Source organism: Oncorhynchus kisutch, linkage group LG14, assembly GCF_002021735.2.
Source record: "Oncorhynchus kisutch isolate 150728-3 linkage group LG14, Okis_V2, whole genome shotgun sequence".
NCBI classification, from domain to species: domain Eukaryota; kingdom Metazoa; phylum Chordata; class Actinopteri; order Salmoniformes; family Salmonidae; genus Oncorhynchus; species Oncorhynchus kisutch.
The window spans coordinates 34,314,868-34,334,940 of record NC_034187.2 but is presented as its reverse complement, the minus strand read 5'-3'; the positions used below and the strand labels follow the sequence as shown (position 1 = coordinate 34,334,940).

Genomic DNA, 20,073 nt, shown 5'->3' with positions numbered 1-20,073 from the left:
ATTGCAAGAATGTTGACAACATAGCCTGTGAGTCCTTTAAAAAAGGTTCCCAGAACATCTCATTAGGTTGTGGGAACATCGCAAGAGATAAGTTCCCATAACACACTAAATATGCTCAGCTGTGATGACATTCATACAATGTTTAAGTTAGGTTACACAGGACATGCCCTTCATGCTGTTAGTTTCTACGACGTTCATAGTGTATTTGTTTTAGGTTGAACATAATACTCCATTGATGTTCACGCAATATACATGTATATGCTGCATACTTCTGGGGCCCATATTTATAAGGTACTGAAGACTATGAGTGCTGGTCTAGGAACACATTTTTTTTCAGATCATGAAAAATAAGAGCATATCAAGCGTCTTTTTTTTTTTTTTTTTACAGTTGCTCTAAATTCTGCAATTCTGAAAGAAATGGACGAAATAAAGACAACCTCGCTTTTAGTAGAGTATATCTGAGCTTCAACTTCAGTTTTGAAATATGGCTTCAGAATATGTGGGATTGGACCTGCAATATCTGGAACTGCAGCCAGATAATTAACCCTCTGCGTGGCCTTGTATATTTTTGTGGTCAATCAGGACACAGAACTCAATTTCTGAGTCATTAAAATGTTCCCATTCTCTTCAAACGCTGTGCACTTTTATGATTTTGTGTGATTTTAGTTGGATATAGCTTCCTTTAAATAACTTCTATTCTAGTGTATTCAAAAACGTTTTTTTTTGTAACCATTTCTCAATTTCAAGATCACATTTCATAAGACTTTCAACACGTGATGAAGAAAGAGAATCCTAAAATACAGTGTTACAAGTACACAGCATATGAAGAGGATGGGAACATTTGAATAACTGTTCTGTGACCTGTTTAACCATATTTGACGACAACAACAACAAAAATAGCACACGCCCACAGCTATCCCCTAATGGCACAGAGGGTTAATGATCTGGCTAGGGAACCAAACACTGCAAGTTCAAACCCCACATGTGCAGCCTGTCAACATACAAAGTATAAAAAATATGGTTGTGTTCGTATGTTCAAATGTCCTGTGAATGAAAGTGAAATGCCATGTCTCTCTATAATCACCTAAAATAAAGTCCTCAAATGTGAATTGCCATTACTGTACACCTGGAGAGAAATGTATTCCAATCTGCTTTAAGGAACTACAAATTTGCACACTGAGAATGTTGTGGCAATATTAGGTAAAACTTCAATTTAACATGTTCTTGAAATGTTCTGAGGACCTCAAAAGACAAGGTAAAATGACATCATTCTTACAACATTAAGAGAATGTCCTGTTTAACCTAACTTTAACCTAACAATGTTCCCACCAGAATGTTTCCATAACCTAATGAAACATTCCGGGAACACTTAAAGAATTGATTAAATATGTTCTGGGAACATTCTTGTAACTTCAGGTGAATGTTTTTTTTGCACCCTAAAAGTACAATAGTAGAATCAATCCAGAGAACTTTTTGTGTTTGGAACTCGGTGTGTTGCAACCAAGGACAGACCATTTTTACATGCTACGCGCTTCTGCACTCGGCGGTCTCGTTCTGTGAGCTTGTGTGGCCTACCACTTCACGGCGGAGCCGTTGTTGCTCCTAGACGTTTCCACTTCACAAAACAGCACTAACAGTTCACCGGGGCAGCTCTAGCAGGACAGAAGTTTGACAAACTGACTTGTTGGTAAGGTGGCATCCTGTGACGGTGCCACGTTGAAAGTCCTTGAGCTCTTCAGTAAGGCCATTCTACTGCCAATGTTTGTCTATGGAGATTGCATCGCGGTGTCCTCGATTTTATACACCTGTCAGCAACGGCTGTGGCTGATATCGCCAAATCCACTAAATGGAAGGGGTTTCCACATACTTTTGTATATATAGTGTATATTTTGTGATGTCCCCACAATGTTTGCACCAGACTGTTCCCACAACCCAATGAAACATTCTGGGAACCTTTAAAGAATATATGAAATGTGTTCTGAGAACCTTCTTGTAACATCAGTTGAATGTTTTATACAAACATTCTATAATCATCACCACGACTTGACAGTTTTTGTGTCATGAGAACAATTTCTGCAACCTAATAATCTGGGAACTTTCACAGAACCAATTTTGGTTTTCTGGGGAGAGTGTTCTCCTCTAGAGTCCCTTAGCGGGGCAGAGCGGGCAGGCCGGTTTGGGCTGGCACACAGTGTGACGAGCCAGAGAAGACACCAACTGAGGAGCCACTGGACCGTGTTCACAGACTGCCATCACACAGCTGCCGCACCAACTGGACACTAACACACACAGTCTCACAAACCCTGTAATATACACACCCACGCACCTAGCTCAAATCCAACACACTCTGCCTGCTCACAGACTCTGCTCACGAGCACACACTAAGCGCTACTCACACAGACACAGACTCAGCCTGTGTCCTTGGCTTCCTAAAGGCCCCTTGTGTCCCTGAAGGGTGAATCACACTACTTTTACTGGTTAGGAATAAGAACTAGCTGGAATGTGACAAAAAATATGGAATCAAATGCAGGATAATGAGGATAATACTACAGTACTGCAACGGTTTTTATATTTGCATGAAATACATTGTTTCTTTTCTTGGCTATTATCATGTCTCTCCTGTATTTTTCTAATATTTTCTCTGTATCCCTCTATTCCTTCTCTCCCTCATTCTTGTTCCACCTCTCTCTCTCTCTCCAGCACTCTGTCTTTATAGAAACGGTCGAGAGAGAGGTGATTATTATTCCTTTAGCAGTGCCCACACACAGCCTGACCTCAACTCAATATCTCTCTCCCTCCCTCTATATCTCTCTCTCTATCTTTCTCTTTCCCCACCGCACTTGCCACAGCCTCACACCTCAGGGCTGAGCCGGCAGGCAGTACAGGTTGTCTACTGTAAAGACACGCTGTTCATCAGTTGTTATACAGGTAATTGCTCAAATAAAGTAAACACCAACATAGTGTCTTAGTAGGGCGTTTGGGCCACCACGAGCCAGAACAACTTCGATGCATCTTGGCATGAATTCTGCAAGTGTCTGGAACTCTATTGGAAGGATGGGACACCAATCTTCCACGAGAAATTCCACAATTTGTTGTTTTGATGGTGGTGGAAACTTAATTGCTTAATTAACTAAGGAACCACACCTGTGTGGAAGCACCTGCTTTCTATATACTTTGTACCCCTCATTTACTCAAGTGTTTCTTTTATTGGGGAAGTTACCTGGTAAGGACCACATTTAATACTAGAACCCTTTAGTTTCTAATATTAATGATGACAAATTAGAGTTACTATACGAAATAGTTCAGTACTACTAGACTATAAAGAAATACTTTTGTAGAACATAGCTGAATAATATATGGTTAGTGTATTTTTTTATTTAACCTTTATTTAACCAGGTAGGCTAGTTGAGAACAAGTTCTCATTTGCAACTGCGACCTGGCCAAGATAAAGCAAAGCAGTTCGACACATACAACAACACAGAGTTACACATGGAATAAGCAAACATACAGTCAATAATACAGTAGAAAAAAATAAAACAAAAAGTCTATATACAGTGTGTGCAAATGAGGTAGGATAAGGGAGTTAAGACAATAAATAGGCCATAGTAGTGAAGTAATTTGTCACACCCTGACCATAGTTTGCTTTGTATGTTTCTATGTTTGGTTTGGTCAGGGTGTGATCTGAGTGGGCATTCTATGTTGGATGTCTTGTTTGTCTGTTTCTGTGTTTGGGCCTGATATGGTTCTCAATCAGAGGCAGGTGTTAGTCATTGTCTCTGATTGGGAACCATATTTAGGTAGCCTGTTTGGTGTTGGGTTTTGTGGGTGATTGTTCCTGTCTTTGTTACACCAGATAGGGCTGTTTTCGGTTTTTCACGTTTCTTGTTTTTGTATATTGTTCTATTGTCATCTTTATTAAAGATGTATCAAAATAACCACGCTGCGTTTTGGTCCGCCTCTCCTTCAACAGAAGAAAGCCGTGACATAATTACAATATAGCAATTAAACATTGGAATGGTAGGATGTGCAGAAGATGAATGTGCAAGTAGAGATACTGGGGTGCAAAGGAGCAAGATAAATAAATAAACACAGTATGGGGATGAGGTAGTTGGATGGGCTGTTTACAGATTGGCTATGTACAGGTGCAGTAATCTGTGATCTGCTCTAACAGCTGGTGCTTAAAGCTAGTGAGGGAGATATGAGTCTCCAGCTTCAGTGATTTTTGCAGTTCGTTCCAGTCATTATCAGCAGAGAACTGGAAGGAAAAGGAGGCTAAAAGATGAACTGTCTTTGGGGATGACCAGTGAGATATACCTGCTGGAGCGCGTGCTACGAGTGGGTGCTGCTATGGTGACCAGTGAGCTGAGATGGGTGGGGCTTTACCTAGCAGAGACTTGTAGATGACCTGGAGCCAGTGGGTTTGGGGACGAGAGTGAAGCAAGGGCCAGCCAACGAGAGCGTACAGGTCGCAGTGGTGGGTAGTATTATGGGGCTTTGGTGACAAAACGGATGGCACTGTGATAGACTGCATCCAATTTGTTGTGTAGAGTGTTGGAGGCTATTTTATAAATGACTCACCGAAGTCGAGGATCGGTAGGATAGTCAGTTTTACGAGGGTATGTTTGGCAGCATGAGTGAAGGATGCTTTGTTGCGAAATAGGAAGCCGATTCTAGATTTAATTTTGGATTGGAGATGCTTAATGTGAGTCTGGAAGGAGAGTTTACGGTCTAACCAGACACCTAGATATTTGTAGCTATACACATATTCTAAGTCAGAACAGTTCAGAGTAGAGGTCGTCCGATTATGATTTTTCAACGCCGATACCGATTATTGGAGGACCCAAAAAAGGACCCTGTGCTTGCGAAGAGCTGCTGGCAAAACGCACAAAAGTGCTGTGTGAATGAATGCTTACGAGCCTGCTGCTGCTTACCATCGCTCAGTCAGACTGCTCTATCAAATCATAGACTTAATTATAACATAACACACAGGAATACGAGCCTTTGGTCATTAATATGGTCGAATCCGTAAACTATCATTTCGAAAACAAAACGTTTATTATTTCAGTGAAATACGGAACCGTTCTGTATTTTATCTAACGGGTGGCATCCCTAAGTCTAAATATTCTTGTTACATTGTACAACCTTCAATGTTATGTCATAATTACGTAAAATTCTGGCAAATTAGTTCGCAATGAGCCAGGCAGCCCAAACTGTTGCATATACCCTGACTCTGCGTGCAATGAACGCAAGAAGTGACACTATTTCACCTGGTTAATATTGCCAGCTAACCTGGATTTCTTTTAGCTATATGCAGGTTTAAAAAAATATACTTCTGTGTATTGATTTTAAGAAAGGCATTGGTGTTTATGGTTAGGTACAGTCGTGCAACGATTGTGCTTTTTTCGCAAATGCGCTTTTGTTAAATCATCCCACCGTGTTGCATCGATTATATGCAACGCAGGACACTCTAGATAAACTAGTAATATCATCAACCATGTGTAGTTATAACTAGTGATTATGATTGATTGATTGTTTTTTATAAGATAAGTTTAATGCTAGTAAGCAACTTACCTTGGCTTCTACTGCATTCGCGTAGCAGGCTCCTCGTGGAGTGCAATGAGAGGCAGGTGGCTAGAGCATTGGACTAGTTAACCGTAAGGTTGCAAGATTGAATTCCAGAGCTAACAAGGTAAAAATCTGTCATTCTGCCCCTGAACAAGGCAGTTAACCCACCGTTCCTAGGCCGTCATTGACAATTAGAATGTGTTCTTAACTGACTTGCCTAATTAAATAAAGGTATAAAAAATACATTTATTATTATTTTTTTATTTTTTTTATCGGCGCCAAAAAATACCGATTTCAGATTGTTATGAAAACTTGAAATTGGCCCTAATTAATCGGCCATTCCGATTAATCGGTCAACCTCTAGTCCAGAGTAGTGATGCTGGACGGGCGGGCAGGTGTGGGCAGTGATCGGTTGAAGAACATGCATTTAGTTTTACTTGCATTTAAGAGCAGTTGGAGGCTACGGAAGGAGAGTTGTATGGCATTGAAGATCTTCTGGAGGTTAGTTAACACAGTGTCCAACGAAGGGCCAGAAGTATACAGAATGGTGTCATCTGCATAGAGGTGGATCAGAGAATCACCAGCAGCAAGAGCGACATCATTGATGTATACAGAGAAGAGAGTCGGCCCGAGAATTGAACCCTGTGGCACCCCCATAGAGACTGTCAGAGTTCCGGACAACAGGCCCTCCGATTTGACACACTGAACTCTATCAGAGAAGTAGTTGGTAAACAAGGCGAGGCAATCATTTGAGAAACCAAGGCTGTTGAGTCTGCCAATAAGAATGTGGTGATTGACAGAGTCGAAAGCCTTGGCCAGGTCGATGAATACGGCTGCACAGTAATGTCTCTTATCGATGGCGGTTATGATATCATTTAGGACCTTGAGCGTGGCTGAGGTGCACCCATGACCAGCTCTGAAACCAGATTGCATAGCGGAGAAGGTACGGTGAGATTCGAAACGGTCGGTAATCTGTTCGTTAGCTTGGCTTTCGAAGACCTTAGAAAGGCAGGGTAGGATAGATATAGGTCTGTAACAGTTTGGAGAAATCGAGGAGGCTTAGGCGAGCTTCTGTGGGGAGTGCAGAGCTGTTGACCGGGGTAGGGGTAGCCAGGTGGAAAGCATGGCCAGCCGTAGAAAAATGCTTATTGAAATTCTCAATTATAGTGGATTTATTTGGTGGTGACAGTGTTTCCTAGCCTCAGTGCAGTAGGCAGCTATTCTCCATTGACTTTACAGTGTCCCAAAATGTTTTTGAGTTTGTGCTACAGGATGCACATTTCTGCTTGAAAAAGCTAGCCTTACCTTTCCTAACTGCCTGTGTATATTGGTTCCGAACTTCCCTGAAAAGTTGCATATAATGGGGGCTATTCGATGCCAATGCAGAACGCCACAGGATGTTTTTGTGCTGGTCAAGGGCAGTCAGGTCTGGAGAGAACCAAGGGCTATATCTGTTCCTGGTTCTACAATTTTTGAAAGGGGCATGCTTATTTAAGATCGTGAGGAAGGCATTTTTAAAGAATGACCAGGCATCCTCTACTGATGGGATGAGGTCAATATCCTTCCAGAATACCCAGGCCAAGTGGATTAGAAAGGCCTGCTCGCTGAAGTGTTTTAGTGAGCGTTTGACAGTGATGAGGGGTGGTCGTTTGACCGCAGACCCATTACGGATGCAGGCAATGAGGCAGTTATCGCTGGTTGAAAAGTAGAGGTATATTTGGAGGGCAAGTTGGTTAGGATAATATCTATGAGGGTGCCCATGTGTACAGATTTGGGGTTGTACCTGGTGGGTTCATTGATCATTTGTGTGAGATTGAGGGCATCAAGCTTAGATTGTAGGATGGCCGGGGTGTTAAGCATGTTCCAGTTTAGGTCACCTAGCAGCACAAGCTCTGAAGATAGATGGGGGGTAATCAGTTCATGGTGTCCAGGGCACAGCTGGGGGCAGAAGGTGGTCTATAGCAAGCGGCAACGGTGAGAGACTTGTTTCTGGACTTGTTTCTAGCTAGCTGTGGTGATCCAGGTGCAAAGGTTCAGAGCTTGCGGTAGGAATCTGGGGATATGGAGAGAAAATAGGTCGGATATGCTCTGTTTTGAATCGCGTTGTGCAAACTGGCGAGAGCTTTCCGAGCTAAAGGTTAGCTGATGACCGCTAGCAGTGGTTAGCTGACTAATAGCTAGTTAGCTGGCTAGCTTCTATTGGGGAATACCGGTTCGGAGGTGGATAAGAATACTTTAGAAGAGACAGATCCACACCACATTGGGTGAGGTGGGTTGCAGGAGAGTATTTTGAAGTTGAGGTTTAGAAAAGTATTAGAGATATGCAATGAAAAAATATATAAAAAGACATATACATGGGACATATACAAGACGAAGAACAAAGATGTCTGACTGCTACGCCATCTTGGAACCAGTATATGGTTAACATATGGTTAGTATATGGTTAATATGTTAGCATATGGTTAACATATGGTTAGTATATGGTTAGTATATGGTTAATATATGGTTAGTACTATATGGTTAACATATGGTTAGTATATGGTTAGTATATGGTTAATACTATATGGTTAGTATGTCAGTCTTACCTCATGGTGCGGAGGTCCCAGCCTCTGATGGCTGTGTCGTTGGCTGTGGCCAGCTGGGTACAGTTGTGATGAGGACCCCACTTCCCAGAGGTGAATTTCAGTTGACCTTTACCCTCTAGGGTGGCACTGCTGGAGATCTGGAGGGGCAGGGGTTAATGATCAATACACCTGATCATACACCTGTCAATCATGGGGTATGGCGAGGGAGGCTAAGATAAGGGTAAGAGTTAATACATTGACGGACCTGTATGGGCAGGCCTCCCCTAGTGTGAAGCTGACCTCACCCTCCCTCAGACAGCAAAGTCAATGACAGGTTCAATGACTCCTGAAGGACCTTGTTGCCATTGTGAATATCTATATACTGTTACTCATGGATCACCAGTTTGACCAGTAAGGACCCTCTGAGTCTGTACTGACATAATCAACAGAGATACAATAATTTCATACTTCTGCATTTCTAAAATCCAACCTGATAACATTACTCTCTATCTCGTCTCTCTCCACACACACACACACACACACACACACACACACACACACACACACACACACACACACACACACACACACACACAGTATAGTTTCATTATTTCGAGGAGAGAGGGAGGAGAAGATAAGGGAGCGTGGGAGAAGGGAAGTGAAGGAGGGGGAAGAGGTAGGGTAGGGGATAGGAGAGAAAGAGAGGGCGGCTGTCTTCAAGTATAATCTCTCCTGTCTAGCGCGTGGCACATTGGCACAGCCTCATGCCCTGCCTAGCTCCCAGCTTTGTTAGCGCTAAACACATTAGCAGACCTAATGACAAAGCATATAAAACACAGAAGGACAGCTACCTTTAGCAATCGCTGTCCAATAAAACAACGCTATCTGCCAAACTTTCACACATTTAGGGAGAGCGTGAATTGTGTGTGAGTGAACGGCCACGGTGGACAAGGTGTGTGAACGTACCGTGAGCCGGAAAAGATGTTCTGACTCAGTTTCAGCAGTGTTTCTAATTGATCACGCACACACACGCACACACACACACACACACACACACACACACACATACACGCGCACACACACACACACACACACAGACACACACACACAGCTTTAATCTACCGTACACTCAGACAAATCCATGGTGCAGCTGGACAGACAGACAGGCCTGTGATGAACACATCAGCCTGAGAGCCTCTGATAGAGGGAGGGGAAGTGGGTAAGGAAGGAGAGAGGGGGGGCTGTAAAGGGATAGAGTGGAGAAGATTAGCATTCTCAACAGCACTGGAAGAATCTGTCTAGGCTGGCAGGCTCCCTCTCTCTATCCTAGTTCTCTCACTTCATCTCTCGCCATCTACTTCTCTCTCATTCTCTCACCCTCTCTTTTTCCTCTGACCCTGCTCTACTCTTCTCTCCCTCTCTCACCCTTTGCCCTCGCTCCATTTTTAATGGCTGCCATGCCCAGGGCAGGCTGTGTCACTCAATAGCTCCCTGCTCTGCTGCTCTGCAGCCAAGCCTGACATCAATGTCACTACACGAGGGGACGACGATACACAGAGTGCCTTCCTCTGGGAATGCCGCCACACACATAGAACAGGAGAAAATGTGTGTGTGTTCGTCTGTGTCCCTCTGTGAGTGTGCATGTCTGATTGCAATCTCTGGACAAGGCGATTCTTCACAGGTTTACATTATGACACACACATCCACACGCGCACACACACCAATATCAAGTCCTTGGTTGTGTCCTGTTGGGCCTGTGGCCTGGCTGGCCCTGTGAAGATCTCTGTATGAGCACATTAATTACTAATGACTTAGCCCCATTATTCATGAAGCACCTTCCTGCTAAAGTATGCCCAGGCAGCTAGTAGCTAATGGAACATTAACTGACCAGCCTACACACTACAGAGTACACACACACACACACACTTCATCTCCACTATAGAACTATGGACGTTTTAATTGCAGAGGCAGTGGAGTGGAGAATCAGAGGAACAAAACAGTAAATAACAAAGGAGGAGACCGGGACGCCTCCTCCTCACCTCACTGCATTAGTGGGGATGGAACAGCACTGTCAGAGGAGAGCGTTTCCACTAAACAGTATGGCCACAAACTAGTCCTGACTAGACCAACTGTGTGACAACAATTAGTATTCCGGCCATTCAACTGTGAAATGGGTAAAGTTCAACATACACGGAGTACACAAAACATGCTCTTTCCATGACATAGACTAACCAGGTGAAGCCAGGTGAAAGCTATGATCCCTCACTTGTTAAATCCACTTCAATCCGTGTAGATGAAGGGTAGGAGATGGGTCAGAGAAGGATTGAGACAAATGAGGTATGCGGTCCAAACACTTAAACAGACACACCCTATCCCCTCAGGTCTCAGATTAAGTTGACACTTCTGATGACGCATCATGACGTCTGACGAGTATACACTTGCAGGGCGAGGGAGGAAGGAATGATTTTTTAAATGGACCGCCCTTGGCTGGAAATTTGTCACTCGTTTATCCCGCGATGATTGTGTTTTCAGCTACTGGTAGCTTGTGGGCACTTTATATGCGCTACAGTCAATTTTGATTGCATGTCTACTTATATTAAATAGATAATTACTAATATACACCTACTGTATGATAGCTAGCAAATTAATTAGCTAACTAACGTTAGCCTGCCTAGCTGGTTTTATTTCTACAATTTCCAGAAGATAACCAAACAAAAACATATTTACTTTTTACGAGACGTGTTTGTGCCGTCATGTGCATTAGTAGCACAATTTCAAACTTATTTGCATTAGTTTTTACCTACACTTGTATGTTGACTTCTCCATTGATGTTGTTTAAGTTTTCACAGACCTTTCTTATAGCGGATGTACTATCGTCGCGAATTGAATAATGGGGTGTTTCAGGCCTCGAAGTGAACATAATTGTACACTCGCAAACTCGACTAAAAACATTGGCTGAGGGGCTTACGTTACAAACTTCCCTTGCTTGGCTAGTCATTTGGACCGTCCTCCGAGATGGTGACGGGGATTCCCCCAAGGGCAAAAGGCGAGGGTGAGTGGACGAGGGTGTGTCTTTTATACATTTGAACCGCAGAGACATGGATTGTGTATGTGTGCCATTCAGACGCTGAACGGGCAAGGGTATGGTAGTAGGTGGGGGTGGGGGGGGGGGGGGGGGGGGTTGTGTAGCTCAATATTAGGAAGGTGTTCCTAATGTGTGGTGTACTCAATGTATATCTAGCTTGAATGGGGGTCATTAAAACAGCGAACGGTTTACTTGACACAACTATTTTAGGTGGATGACAGCAGAAGAGAATTGGGGCACCAGTGAACCAGCTCTGAAAGTCCACAAAAACACCCACAGGAGCCACTGCTCTGGACACTAAAGCTAGCCCAGATACAGTGTGTTTCAGTAAGGAATCATGTGATCTTGGTGAGCCAAGCAGAGTACACCCCTAGACAGTTCTTATAACACCGTTGTTGGGAAGGGAGGGCAAGATAAGACCGGTCTGATACCGTGGTTATCAAATAATGAGCATGGGGTATGGGGAGACGTATGGTGGTGTGTGTGTGTGTGTCTCACCGTGGCCTGGGTAGAGCTCTCCGTCAAGTCCCAGAGCAGAGCGTGGTTATCAGCCAGAGAGATCACACGCGTCCCATCTCCCATGGGCTCCCACAGGACACTGCAGCAGAGAGAGAGTGAGACAGCGAGATGGAGAGAAAGAGAGTGAGGGGAGAGAGACTCAGTTCACAGGACACACACATCAGTGAGAGAAAAAAAAGAAGGTAAATGCTCTTCTACACAACCACAGTACAATGCGCACACACATCCAATGGCGGCAGTTTATGACCAAAGTTTATTACCATGGTATATAGTCAAATGAGCACTATGTTGTATTTACTGCGTGTGACACATACACAGTGCATGATAAGAGCTGCCTGTGTCTGCTATAGACTGATGTCATTAGTTCTAGTGGTGATAAATGAGACTGGCCCATCTCCTCTGAGTCATTCATCAGTGTGGAGCAACACAACATGAAGCCTCCACTGTGCTGTGTGTGGGGGAGAGATAAAGGGATGGAAGGAGGAGGAGGAGGGACAGACAAAGTTACAGTCTTCTTCAGGATTTCATCCAACTCAGTAATTTGCATATCTTGTGAGGGGAGAGCGGGACAGGGGGAGAGAGAGGAAGAAAGGGAACAGAGAAGAGGAGTTTATGGAAGTTGTAAATCCAGGGACGATGGGGGACAGTTTTTACTGCCCTCCCAAGGTGCTGGGAGTCACACACACACACACACACACACACACACACACACACACACACACACACACACACACACACACACACACACACACACACACACACACACACACACACACACACAGTGTAGGAGGCAGCACTGTCTGTCCTTCTCTTACCTGTCTCTCTCGCTCTTTCTTTCTCTTTCTCTCTCGTTGTCTGTCATTCATTTATTCCATAACAGCTCCAATCTGAAGTCAATATATTCACCACCCCCAGATTTATAAAAGTAGCCCTCCCAATAGTATTAATTAATTCATAAAAGAGAGAGAAAGAGAGAGATCCTCTTCCCCTTTATGGCAACAGCCAGCCGCTCTTATTAAAGAAAATAAGTTATGTGCATTTGACCTTGAGCTCTGCGGCGGCTTGGCATCCTGGTAGGGACTGAATATGTAAATACATGGAGGACTGCCAGGGAGGGGCGCTTTACAGGCCCATATATCTCAGACCCGCCTCTGTCCTTCTCATCAAACTGTTTCTCCGTCTGCTTTGTATTCACATGAGTTTAATTCAATAGCAACATATGCACATGCTCATGGTATTGGGGAGGAAATCAGATTGGGCTGCTTTTGGGAATAGAGACAAAACAGATAAATCCGGTTTGCTTGGCTACAGAGTTACAGTGAGGGATCAGCTCAATAGAGCTATACAGACCCCTTGACCCCTTGACTTTTTCCACATTTTGTTAGGTTACAGCCTTATTCTAAAATTGATTCCCCTTCATCAATCTACACACAATACCCCATAATGACAAAGCAAAAACAGTTGGGGGGGGGTTCTCCCATTCTTCTCTGCAGATGCTCTCAAGCTCTGTCAGGTTAGATGGGGAGTGTAGCTGCACAACTATTTTCAGGTCATTCCAGAGATGTTCGATCGGGTTCAAGTCCGGGCTCTGGCTGGGCAACAAGGACATTCAGTGGCTTGTCCCGAAGCCACTCCTGCATTGTCTTGGCTGTGTGCTTAGGGTCGTTGTCCTGTAGGAAGGTGAACCTTCGCCCCAGTCTGATGTCCTGAGTGCTCTAGAGCAGGTTTTCATCAAAGATCTCTCTGTAATTTGTTCCATTCATCTTTGCCTCAGTCCTGACTATACTCCCAGTCCCTGCCCCTGGAAAATATCCCCACGGCATGATGCTGCCACCACAATACTTCACCGTAGGGATGGTGTCAGGTTTCCTCCAGACGTGACGCTTGACATTCAGGCCAGCTCTAGGAAGAGTCTTGGTGGTTACAAACGTCTTCCATTTAAGAATGGAGGCCACTAAGTTCTTGGGGACCTTCAATGCTGCATAAATGTTTGGGTACCCTTTCCCAGATCTATGCCTGGACACAATCTTGTCTCAGAGCTCTACAGACAATTCCTTTGACCTCATGGCTTGGTTTTTGCTCTGACATGCACTGTCAACTGTGGGACCTTATATAGACAGGTGTGCACCTTTCCAAATAATTTCCTATCAATTGAATTTACTACAGGTGGACTCCAATCAAGTTGTAGAAACCTCTCAAGGATGATCAATGGAATCAGGATGCACGTGAGCTCAATTTCGAGTCTCATAGCACAGGGTCTGAAAACTTATATAAATAAGGTATCTGATTTTTGTTTTCAATACATTTGCTAAAATTTCATAAAATCTGTTTTCCCTTTGTCATTATGGGGTATTGTGTGTAGATTGCTGAGGAAAATGTTTTATTTAATCAATTATAGAATAAGGATGTAACGTTAAAAAAAGTGGAAAAAGTCAAGGGGTCTGAATACTGTAGGTCCAAGGCAAGGCCTGGGAAAGACACAGTGGATGAGAGAGAGATAGAAAAGATTAGTGTGAGAGAGAGATAGAAAAGGGAGGGAGACGGAGATGGGAACAGAGATAGTAGAAGAGGGAGAGAGATTGAAGAGAGAAAGGAACTAAGAAGGACAAAATATGGGCAATTTAAAAAGTGTGTGTGTGTGTGTGTGTGTGTAGAGACAGGATTATTGAGCCAAGCAGAGTTTGTGTCCAATTGAAGGTGTGTTAGAATACTGATCTCCACGGCCCCTAACATTACTGACAGTATTGACTGGCTTGCATATGACTGTGTGGCTGCCTGAGATCCCATTGGGCTAACATTGATTGACTAACAGTCCCTTTGAGTGCAAATCATACTCTGTGCACTGTGATCACCAGGACCCCCCCCCCCCCCCAACACACATACAGGCATACGCACACCCCTGTACACAAAGGCTACACACACGCTCACAGACACACACGCTTACCCCCCTCCCGTCACACCCTCCCGTGAAGAAATAAAACAGTGTGCCTGTTGAGCTTCATGATTCCTCATGGTGCCCAGCCAAGCCATGATTAGTCCTAATCGCTCAATGGGAATTGATTCCTGAGCCTGGTGCTGCTCCAAATCGAAAAGAGGCGCTTGGCTCCCCAAAGCATGGGGAGAGAAACGTAGCCATGCCAGAGTACTACTGTTTGTGGGTCTGCTTCTTCATTCCAGCCACGCTTCACAACACGACACTATCCCAAATGTTAGTCCGGCAAGGCTGAGGAGGGACTGAGGTACAGCCATAAAAGGCATAAAGGACGTACATACATACAGGAAGGAAGGTAATAAGTGATCTGAACCCACGCAGACTCTCATACAGTACATTAAAAACAGCTTCCTGTGCTCCTTCTGAGTCTATTTCTCCTTGAAATACACTACATTTGGCAGTATATCCTCACCGCTGAGAGCCCTGTTGATAATATACCATATGTACATACAGACACTCTCATGTACTCCTTCTCTCACACACTTAAACAAGCACATAGTCGCGCACACACAAACACACCCTCTGCTGGTTGCTGTGCTCCTGCCAGCGTAGTCAGAGACGGTGGGGGTTGCAGCCTGAAAGAGATGGACGAGGTGGGCACCAAACCAAAGCCATCCATCTCTCAGAGCCAATACAACAAAGCGAAGGCTGCAAGACTCACAGAACACACACACAGACACACTATCATGCCCTTGAGAGTGTTGCAGCTCTGGAGGTGTCAGAATGGCAGACAGCAGAACCATCAATCTCCACCACAGAGCCCCACCTCCCTCACTCAACTGAAGGCTATTGCACACACACACACACACACACACGCACAAAGTCAATTGCAGCCTCTAAAATATATATTTTTTAAATACTGCTCAGGGAAGTTTTTTCAAATGGAAATGGGGAATTTAATTTAGAATGCCAAAATGCAATCTTCCTTCCAAAGGGATGAGGCAGCTACTGAAGTCTAAAAAGGGACGAGTATTGATGTTATCTTCCTGCACCATAAATGGATGATGAATGTAGTGTATACAGCTAAGTATAAGACAAAGGCCTGAGCAGTGGCTGAGCCCTGGGATATGTAGGTCACTCAACACAGTATTGTAAAGTATAGACCAGGATACACTTCAGTAGTAGATGAGAAAGAGAGAGACGGGGCAAGTGACCGAGGGAGATAACAACGAGATGAAGAGGGCGAATGAGAGATAGAAAGATTTAAAGATAGAGGAAGATAAGCGGGTATAGGGGTATAAATGGTGAGAGGCAGGACCATAGATTTAGAAAGACAAAATACACAGAGATGGAGTCAAATGGAGAAGGGGAGAGAGACAGAGGGGGAGAAGGAGAGATGAGATAGAGGAACAGAGAACGAGGGGAAAGAGAGGGGAAAAAGAACACAGAGGAGAAAAGAGCAGAGAAAAGTATCGAAACAGCAGGTCGTGGAAGCCCTATAGTTTCAGGTTTGAATTGATATGACTGTGTTGTGTTGTATACAGTATTGTAGCTGTAGGCTACAGTCTGAGAGCAGCCTACCTGGAGGCGTTGCCATGGGCGCTGTTGTCAAGGTGACAAAGGAGTTCCAGGTTCTGGGGGTTGTGGGAGTTGTGGGGATCGTCTGGGGACTCGTGGCTCCCTGACTCCCACTCTGGGGGCATCCTCCATACAGCCCCACACGTCACTACGCGACTCTCACTGGCTGCAGTGGACAGGAGACAAAGTCAGTGTTAGACACCTGAGGTGGGTTAAAAAAAAAACTGCTGCAGCTAGATCCCTGTAGGTACTTTCATTCAAATACATTTCCTTAGTGTCCTGTGATATACGTAGGGAATCATCAACCTGTGCGTTCTATGGAAAATAATCCATGACGTGGAAGGTGTGTTGCACGGCGCGCCAGCGGAGTGGCACTAACCTTCTACGGAGTTTCCTTATTTTCCAGAGAACACATAGAGCCCAGAGTTAATTATCACACAAGCCATGGGGTATAATTTAACGGATATACCACTAGAAATGTGCCACGAGAAATGTGTTCAATATCCACTGAAGTAGCTAGTAAGTTTACTATATTGAACAAAAATATGAAACGCAACATGTAAAGTGTTGGTCCCATGTTTCATGAGCTGAAATAAAAGATCCCAGAAATGTTTCATATGCACATAACGCTTAATTTGTTTCCATCCCTGTTAGTCTGCAATTCTCCTTTGCCAAGATAATCCATCCACCTGACAGCTGCTTAAACAGCATGGTCATTACACAGGTGCACCTTGTGCTGGGGACAACGAAAGGCCACTCTAAAATGTGCAGTTTTGTCACACAACACAATGCCACAGATGTCTCAAGATTTGAGGGAATATGCAATTGGCATGCTGACTGCAGGAATGTCCACCAGAGCTGTTGCAAGATAATGGAATGTTAATTTTTCTACCATAAGCCTCCTCAAACTTCGTTTTAGAGAATTTGGTAGTACGTCCAACCGGCCTCACAACCGCACATCACGTGTAACCACACCAGCCCAGGACCTCCACATCTGGCTTCTTCATCTGCAGATTGTCTGAGATCAGCTACCTGGATAGCTGATGAAACTGAGGAGTATTTCGGTCTGTAATAAAGCCCTTTTGTGGTGAAAAACAAATTCTGAATGCCTGGGCCTGACTCCCAAGTGGGTGGGCCTATGCCCTCCCAGGCCCACCCATGGCTGCGCCGCTTGCCCAGTCATGTGAAATCCATAGATTAGGGCCTAATAAAAAAAATTCAATTGACTGCTTTCCTTATATTTTTTATTTATTTTACCTTTATTTAACCAGGTAGGCAAGTTGAGAACAAGTTCTCATTTACAATTGCGACCTGGCCAAGATAAAGCAAAGCAGTTCGACAGATAAAACGACACAGAGTTACACATGGAGTAAAAACAAACATACAGTCAATAATGCAGTATAAACAAGTCTATATACAATGTGAGGTGAGAAGGGAGGTAAAGGCAAAAAAGGCCATGATGGCAAAGTAAATACAATATAGCAAGTAAAATACTGGAATGGTAGTTTTGCAATGGAAGAATGTGCAAAGTAGAAATAAAAAATAATGGGGTGCAAAGGAGCAAAATAAATAAATAAATAAAAATTAAATACAGTTGGGAAAGAGGTAGTTGTTTGGGCTAAATTATAGGTGGGCTATGTACAGGTGCAGTAATCTGTGAGCTGCTCTGACAGTTGGTGCTTAAAGCTAGTGAGGGAGATAAGTGTTTCCAGTTTCAGAGATTTTTGTAGTTCGTTCCAGTCATTGGCAGCAGAGAACTGGAAGGAGAGGCGGCCAAAGAAAGAATTGGTTTTGGGGGTGACTAGAGAGATATACCTGCTGGAGCGTGTGCTACAGGTGGGAGATGCTATGGTGACCAGCGAGCTGAGATAAGGGGGGACTTTACCTAGCAGGGTCTTGTAGATGACATGGAGCCAGTGGGTTTGGCGACGAGTATGAAGCGAGGGCCAGCCAACGAGAGCGTACAGGTCGCAATGGTGGGTAGTATATGGGGCTTTGGTGATAAAACGGATTGCACTGTGATAGACTGCATCCAATTTGTTGAGTAGGGTATTGGAGGCTATTTTGTAAATGACATCGCCAAAGTCGACCGTTGAAATTGTTGCATGTTGCGTTTATATTTTTGTTCAGCATAGATAGCTACAATAGTTACCTTGGTAACCAACCAAACAGACTTGCTATCTTAGCCCCCAACCATCAGTCCTTGCATGCTATTATGAAAATCGAATTCAACAACACCAGTAAAGTTTTCAATTCAACTTTTGCTTCCAAAAGCTGCTCAAACAAAGAACATATAATAATTAATTTCCTAGCCATTGAATACCGTGCATTACACAACGAGTGGGTCATATCCTGAATGCTGATTGGTTAAAAACACATTCCAGCCAGTGTCTATTTCACAAGTTACCACTGGCTAAATCCATTGTCTCATCAGCTCAGCCAGGCAATGTATATACTAGATCTACACTGTAAAAAGCATCTAGACATGATCACCCATTTGTTTTAGACTAACATTGAGTTTTCAACAGCGGAGATTTATAATAACCTTGCTGTCTGTCTCACAGACATTTTCAACATTGTTTCAATATTGAAATTCGATATCCAGCTGTCCCATAGTAATGAATGTGTCGGGAGTCAGGACGAGAGACAGGCTGGCAGCTCTTCTCAGCCAGTCGAAATCATGAATTAGCATCATTTTAATGGATCTATACAAAGAAATGTGAATATAAAAACACAGAAATACAGATAGTTTGCGGTCATTCCAGCTTCAGTTTGAAGTCATTATGTTAGCTGTGTAGTTGGCCATCTCTTCTGAACAGTGGCCTGGCAAGAGAGCAAATGTTCTATGCCAGGCGAAATTGCACATCATTAGCTCGTTATGGATGTATCCCACCCAAAATCACTAGAAAATGCAAATGAAGCTACTTTGCTGTTATTCTGGCTGCACTGTTTGCCGTGACTGTGTTTGCTTGGTAGCTAGCCGTGACTGTGTTTGCTTGGTAGCTAGCCGTGACTGTGTTTGCTTGGTAGCTAGCCGTGACTGTGTTTGCTTGGTAGCTAGCCGTGACTGTGTTTGCTTGATAGCTAGCCGTGACTGTGTTTGCTTGGTAGCTAGCCGTGACTGTGTTTGCTTGGTAGCTAGCCGTGACTGTGTTTGCTTGGTAGCTAGCCGTGACTGTGTTTGCTTGGTAGCTAGCCGTGACTGTGTTTGCTTGGTAGCTAGCCGTGACTGTGTTTGCTTGGTAGCTAGCCGTGACTGTGTTTGCTTGGTAGGTAGCCGTGACTGTGTTTGCTTGGTAGCTAGCCGTGACTGTGTTTGCTTGGTAGCTAGCCGTGACTGTGTTTGCTTGGTAGCTAGCCGTGACAGTGTTTGCTTGGTAGCTAGCCAACTGAGGCTAAGCCATCATGGGAACGGAACATTTAGAATGAACGCGTCCATAGACTTGCAACAAAAATACTTAACAACTGCGTCGCATCTTTGGCAACCGAACCGAGAGAACGCATGACGGACAGAATATATTGGTAAGCCGTTTTATAAAAGTGATTCGGAGGATATATTAGCACGGTTTGCCGGACCGAGACACTGGCTTCTCGGGCAATATCACTTAAATATTGCACGCTCTAGTGTGCCCTTCAGGCAAATTAGAAACGAGTATTCAACAATGCCACGGTATAAATGCCTATCTCACTTGACTCGCTCCTGCTCTAACTACTCACTATTATTTTCAAGCTTCAAGTTTTTATGTCACGTGCACAAGTAGAGTGAAATGCATTTCTTGCAAGCTCAAAACCCAACAATGCAGTAATCAATATCAATGTAGTACTACAAA

General features: G+C 44.0%; 1 protein-coding gene across 3 annotated transcripts in view; it reads right to left on the bottom strand.

Moving 5' to 3' along the window:
* Positions 1-20,073, bottom strand: part of LOC109903923 (EARP-interacting protein homolog) — an 87,361-nt gene that overhangs the window by 38,335 nt on the left and 28,953 nt on the right. For all 3 annotated transcript variants that reach the window (XM_031788290.1, XM_020500935.2, XM_020500936.2), the window contains 3 exons: positions 16,247-16,409; positions 11,713-11,812; positions 8,151-8,287 (listed from right to left, as the gene is read on the bottom strand). In XM_031788290.1, the coding sequence (XP_031644150.1) occupies positions 8,151-8,287; positions 11,713-11,812; positions 16,247-16,409 (400 nt within the window). The remainder of the gene's footprint in view (positions 1-8,150; positions 8,288-11,712; positions 11,813-16,246; positions 16,410-20,073) is intronic.